This window comes from Chrysochloris asiatica, unplaced genomic scaffold (assembly GCF_000296735.1).
Source record: "Chrysochloris asiatica unplaced genomic scaffold, ChrAsi1.0 scaffold00125, whole genome shotgun sequence".
NCBI lineage: Eukaryota > Metazoa > Chordata > Mammalia > Afrosoricida > Chrysochloridae > Chrysochloris > Chrysochloris asiatica.
In genome coordinates this window covers 719,532-726,031 of record NW_006408643.1, presented here as the reverse complement: position 1 = coordinate 726,031, position 6,500 = coordinate 719,532, and the positions used below count along the sequence as shown (strand labels likewise).

The 6,500-nt window shown below is 52.7% G+C and overlaps 1 protein-coding gene across 2 annotated transcripts in view; it reads left to right on the top strand.

The window, feature by feature from the left end:
- Positions 1–6,206, top strand: part of ELAVL1 (ELAV like RNA binding protein 1) — a 35,372-nt gene extending 29,166 nt beyond the window's left edge. Inside the window, exons 3-7 of one of the 2 annotated variants that reach the window (XM_006868870.1) lie at positions 1,117–1,270; positions 3,567–3,792; positions 4,879–4,905; positions 4,994–5,023; positions 5,882–6,206. In XM_006868870.1, the coding sequence (XP_006868932.1) occupies positions 1,117–1,270; positions 3,567–3,792; positions 4,879–4,905; positions 4,994–5,023; positions 5,882–6,206 (762 nt within the window). The remainder of the gene's footprint in view (positions 1–1,116; positions 1,271–3,566; positions 3,793–4,878; positions 4,906–4,993; positions 5,024–5,881) is intronic. The other variant, XM_006868869.1, reaches the window with a different exon arrangement.
- The last annotated feature ends 294 nt before the right edge of the window (positions 6,207–6,500 follow it).

Sequence of the window (6,500 nt, the reverse complement as noted above, 5' to 3'; positions counted from 1 at the left end):
CTGGGGAGGTGAAACAGTTCATGGCTTTGCTACTAACAGAAAGGTTGAGAGGTTCAAGTCCACCTAGCGGCACCTCAGAAGAAAAACCTGGTGAGCAGCTTCCTAAAACCAGCCATTGAAACCCTATATTCCTGTGGAGTATGTTTCTACTCAGCCTCAAATGGGATCCGCATGAGTAACACAGCAAGGGTCTAGAATCTCAGCTGGTAACAAGTGCCCACAGAGCAAACTAGTGGAAGTGGGGGCTCAGGGTGCTTGTGGGTGGGGGATTCAGGTTTAGTCAGGTAGCTGGGCGTGTCCCCAGAAGAGGACATTTAGGTCAAAGCAGATGGCGTCCTGCAGGAGCAAAAGCCCGCACACAGGGCGGGTTTGTGATGTACTCACCACCCTTGCTGTCCCTGCACAGCCTGTGGTACTGATTAGGCCCTGAAGACACCTGTTTGTTGTTCAAAGCTTTTCTCAGCATGTGTCCCTAAAAGACACTTCTGCTGAAGGAAGTCAGCAGTGGCTCAGCCCGGCTTCACCATGCCACAGAGCAGACTGCTAAGAGCAGGGCGTCCTGGGCGCACCTTGGTGGCTGGAGTCTGATGGGACCCCCCTTCCTCCTCCAGCACCTCTGCTCTCACCAAGTGACCCAGCTTCCTGGGGGCTGCCAGCCTTACCGCCCCACGTCCTGTGGCCCCATCCTCCCCAGTGCTCACCTCTTACACCCCAACTTCCTCGTCGGGGAGGAGGGGTCAGTTCCAGCTCGTGCTCTGCTTTCCAGCTGGAGACTGAGACATGTCTGTGCCTTGCCTCCTGGCATGATGTTCCACAGGCACAGGTGTGAGGGACTGGGTTCAGGTGTGGATGCCTGCAGACGGGGCACACAGAGCTGTCTCCTGCCCTTCCTGACAAGCCTGAGCCTTTCATTTGCCACAGGCATGCGCTAAGAACATCTCCCCAGTGGGCTTTGGTTCTACTACATAAAACAGGAGAGACGGGCATCTGCTCTATAGGAACAGCGAGAACAGTCCAATATCAAACTTGGGGCCACTCTCACCTGGGCTCTGAGCCCCTCCCCCCACAGGTGGCCTCACCGGCCCTAATCCTGGAAAGTGGCTTTTTTCCCCCCAGGTATCCTATGCTCGCCCCAGCTCTGAGGTCATCAAAGATGCGAACCTGTACATCAGCGGGCTCCCGAGGACCATGACGCAGAAGGACGTGGAGGACATGTTCTCGAGGTTCGGGCGCATCATCAACTCCCGTGTGCTTGTGGACCAGACCACAGGTGTGGCAGCCACTGGGGTGCACTGGGGCTGGGATGGGTGTGGTTCTTAATTTTCCAGTAAAGAGAGTAGGACACAGGAAGACATTAGCTTTTGATTTTTGAGGCGGGGAGAAGAAAAGGCCTAGAAAGCCCGTTTTGATGGAAACACCAAGAAATTCTAGCCCCTTCCCACAGGCACCCAGCTGTTCTAGCCCTGCTTGTGGGGGCGTGGGGGCTTTGATCCCCTGCTGCTTTTGTTTCAGGCAGGCCATTTACAGTGCCAAAGTGTCTTTTCTCAGGACCCGGCATCCCTGCTCTCATTCTCTGAAGCTACAACACTGTTTCTCCTGAGCACCTCTACCCCGACAAATACCACTTCCAAACAGTCACAGTTGGGCTACTTGCTGCCCCTCTGGTTCCATCTTCAGGCCCCTAAATTTGTTCCAAGCAGGAGGGCAGATGAGCTGCCAAACCAGAAAGGAAGGGTTTTCTCCTCAGGGCCTAGTGAAGCCAGTGGAATAGTCCAAAGTTGATTTTTATGTTGATTTATGTTCTCCATAGTACATCCACTGCCTGGACATTGCCAGCTCTGGGCTGCAGTGGGGGCCCAGGGAAGAGGAGAGAAATGACCACCTCCCCCCTGAGTTGTGGGCACATGCTGTGTCCTTGGAATAGAGCAGGAGGCAAGGCAGAAGTGGCCATTTCCTGCACGGCCCCTTGCCCAGCCTGTGGGCTTAGAACTGAAGGAAGTGAGCCCTGAGGCCCATAGAGAGTCCAGCGCAAAGCACCTCCCTTAGAAACATAGCTGGTTTTGTATCTGAAGCTGTCTGTGAATTTTGTAATTCACTTATCTAGAGATTGTGCCATGTATTGGTCTCTGCTTTTGATTCTAGAAATCACTAGGGGGAAAACAAAACAAAACATAGACTTATATTTTAAAAATTAAGGTTCAGATAATTTCTTACACATTTATTTCCCTTGAGTTAAAGAGCATTCTTTCTTTCTCGGGTTTTCTTCATTCTCCTTGGCCAGTTTCACTTGAACAGAAGCAAACCTAGGGAACCGTACTTGCGTGCATGCGCACACTCTTTGTCCATGCTTCACCTTTATTCCATGAACACCCTCCTGAAGAGTGCTTTCTGGGAGGGCTGACCAGCCAGCACTTCCCATCATGCTTGCCTCCAGTTAGATTTCATTCTAACATCGAGTCCGCCCCCCTTCCTGCCCAGTGCCTGCGTTCCTTCTCTGACCTGGAATCAGAAATGGCCATTGGCTCTTGAGTTTTCCTAGTGCACATGGACACAACTATGCGTGCCTTCACCAGCCCAGCAAGGTTACTGGGCCATGTGGGTAATTTTATTGTTAATTTATACTAGATCAGTCATGGTGCCCATGACTCTAAGAATGGCCCCTGGTCAGTCCAGGAACAGTGCTGTGGGACACCCAAAATGGGAGGTCCACAGTTGGACATTCTGTGGGGGGTGCATCCAGGACCTGTGGTCCCTGGCTGTTCTCTGTGTGTCGCATGGGGTTGTATGCCAGAGGGCTCAGATGTGCGTTACAGTGATACCTGAGACACCTTGCCCATTCACCAGCACCCTTTGTCTGCCACCTCCAGCTTGTGTGGAGTGGGTCCTTCCTCAGCTGGTGACCTGGGCTGTGGTGTTCCTGCTGCAGTCACTGTCAGCAGCTCTCTGTCCCTGAGTTGAGCACCGTCTCAGTCTCTGACTGACCGTCCATGAAAGTGATCCACCGCAAGGCCCAGCCATGCCGCCGCCTCAACACACACACGTTGCCACCCTCTCCGGCTTGTGTCTTTCCCACTGACAGACACCAGGCCCTCCCTCCTTCCATAGGAGGAGCGGGTCTGCTCCTGCTGCCACCTTGCCCTGGCTGCACTCAAGCTCTAGTGGGCGGGGGTGGGGTGGGGGTGGCAGGAGGTTGTGTTACCACAGGGAATGTCCCTACCTTTGGGTAGCCCAATCTAGGTGGTGTGAGAGCGGGGTCAGATGTGCAGTGGCCTGAGACGGGAGAGTGGTGGGTGGGTTTCAGGTCCATGCATCCCAGGGAGAGGGCTAGTGACCTCGCTGAGACGGTGGCGTCCACACTTGGCGCAGGAGGCGGTATGAGGCCGTGGTCTTTCCTTCGTTCCTGCTTCCTTTTAAACCCATTCGTTTGCCTTCATGTTTAGGTTGAACTTTGTTGGTCTCATTAACCAGGGAATCAGACTGCGTTGAGTTTTGTTTTTCAATTTGAAACATTCCTTTTTTGTTTTTTTTTTTACCCCTAACTTTATTTTTATTGGTTTGTTAAAAAGGTTTGTCCAGAGGGGTTGCGTTTATCCGGTTTGACAAACGGTCGGAGGCAGAAGAGGCAATTACCAGTTTCAATGGTCATAAACCCCCAGGTTCCTCTGAGCCCATCACAGTGAAGTTTGCTGCCAATCCCAACCAGAACAAAAACGTGGCGTTGCTCTCCCAGCTGTACCACTCGCCCGCACGACGGTTTGGAGGGCCCGTGCACCACCAGGCGCAGAGGTTCAGGTGGGTCTGAGGACAGCCACAGGAGGCCTGCACTGCCGCACCTGCGTTGCCTGTGGGTAACTGGGGATGTGAGGTCAGCCTCTTAGAAGGGCGTGTTTCCATCTGTGTTGTCTGTAACTGGGATGCAAATGCAGCTCCTGAAAGAGTGAATAAAGGGAGCACGGTAAGGTTAAAGACCCTGAGCAGGAGAGAAGCGTTTCTGGAGCCTTTGAACCGGCTCTAGGCACTTGGTCAGAAGCCTGCAGCTGAACCTTTTAGGACACGTCCTTGTGGTGTTTCTAAACATGACAGGTCTGCTGTTGAAAAGCCCTTTCCACAAGTATTTGCATACTGTCCTTCTTTCCATGAGGCCAGGACCCAGAAGAATAGACAGTGTGCTCTCTGGCCCACTGACCAGGCCAGATCAGTGTTCGGGGACCAGGTTTTGTTTTTATTTTTGGTTAAGACCTTCAGAAACTACACAGTGGCTTAGCTCCGCGGCATGTCAAGGAGCCTTCCCAGTGGCTTCTGAGCTTGTCTAGCTTCATCTGAGGCAGGAAGGCCAGGCTGTCCCCACTCATTCCCACAGATACAGAGTCTGCTCTGCTCAGGCTCCGAAACTCCTCTTCCTGCCTGGACTTCTGTCTGGTAAAGAATGGGGAGAATGGTGCTCTGTTCAATTTGGAAAGTCAGCTAACTCCACCAGAATCACCGGATAGGCAGTGTGGATGAAGCAGCCAGTGGGTCAGCAGAACTGGGAAGTCAGGAGTGGAGGTGGTCAGAGGATAAGAGGGGGACTTTGATCCCAGTCACTGGACACAGAAAAGGGAAGCCTGAGTAGCTGGAAGTGCTGGTCATCTGGAAAGGGGGGGTGGATCAGAAAGGGGAGGACAAACTGGCCCAGGAGGCAGACTGAGATCAAGAATCTGGGGAGGCAAGATCCAGGGAGTTGTTGCAGCCATTCTCATGCTTAGTTAGGAAAAGCTTGTTTTCCTTCTGACCCATCAGAGAGGGGAACGCTGAGGCAAGGGGGTTCATGGTTGTCACAGGATAATAAATCAGCTCCAATTAGCAGGAAAAGAAGTGCCAGACAAGAATAGCTGGTAGGAATGAGAATACCGTGAGTAAAGCCTAGTGAACTATGATGTCAGGATTCTCCTCAGCATCACAGCTACGGGGGAACTCACAGAGAGGATCACAACCATGTCCCACTAAAGGAAAGTGGGATCCTCCATGTGGTTCTCCTAGCCAGGTGGCCCAGCTTCATGTCCGACAGGTGCTCCGGGACTGGCCAGGTCTGAGTAGCCAGCCAGGCCTGTGGCCATCCTGGCTTGAGCAGTTGAGGCTGTGATGGGCCTGTGTGTAGAGTTCTCGCCTACAGCGTCTCCCGTTTGCTGTTGGACGGGCCTAACTTCCGAGCAGGGGAGCGCCCCTCTTCACAGTAACCCCTTTATCACCATCTACCTGACTCCTCCTGGCACCATTTCCACACCTCTAGGAGGCCTGTTTGGTGTAAATCACAAGTGTCACTGTGGAAAGTGTACCTCGTTTCCGGTGAAGCTGAGTGAACTTGCAGTTGTCTATACTGTCATCCTTCCCCCCCCCCCGGGATGCGAGAGGGAACTCCCCCTGCCTCCAAGGTGGTCCCCCAGGGGCGCTCTGAGTGTCCACCACTCGGCTGTAACCCTTGGAGAGGATCAGAAGAAGGTACAGAATTTGGGAAATGAAAGGAAAAGAATCTTGTGTTCTCCCCCTCCCCCTATCTCCCCCACTCCAGACTACATGGAGCATGAGAGGAAAGAGCTCCCGTCAGTGAGCGCAGAGCCAAGTGGTACCTGGGAGGACATGCCTGCCTCCACCACCACCACCACCACCACTGTGAGGGAGCAGCTGCAAAGACTGTCCCCTCAGCCCTGACCATCCATGTGAAGACAGAGCAGGGACCCACCCCACCCAGAGTTTCCTCCCAGCTTCAAACGCAAGATTTTGTGCCTCAAGCAGTGGCTGAGCTAGGCAGCATAGACAGCAGAGGGGCCCCATGTCCACGTGTACCAGGCTGTCTTCCCTTTTGGGCACAGTTGCCCGCCTGAACACTGTGCTCTGTCCTCAGGTTCTCCCCGATGGGTGTGGATCACATGAGTGGGCTCTCTGGCGTCAACGTGCCGGGCAATGCGTCTTCAGGCTGGTGCATCTTCATCTACAACCTCGGGCAGGACGCCGACGAGGGAATCCTCTGGCAGATGTTTGGTCCCTTTGGTGCCGTCACCAACGTGAAGGTGATCCGCGACTTCAACACCAACAAGTGCAAAGGGTTTGGCTTTGTGACCATGACAAACTATGAAGAAGCGGCGATGGCCATAGCCAGTCTGAACGGCTACCGCCTGGGGGACAAAATCTTACAGGTTTCCTTCAAAACCAACAAGTCCCACAAATAACTCGCTCATGCTTTTTTTTGTACGGAATAGATCATTAAGAGTGACCGAAGTTGAACCTTTTTGTTAGTGTACAACTCACTTTACGGCAATTTTCACAAGTGTTTGTCTTAGTCTAATGAGAAGTGAAGAGGTTTTTATACTCTGGGATGCAACCGACATGTTCAAATGTTTGAAATCCCACCATGTTAGACCAATTTTAAGTTTCTTAAGTTATTTCCTTTAAACTATATATTAAGCAGAAATCTGAGTAGACTGCATTAACTAACCAGTCCCTCTGGATGGTGGTAAAACTGA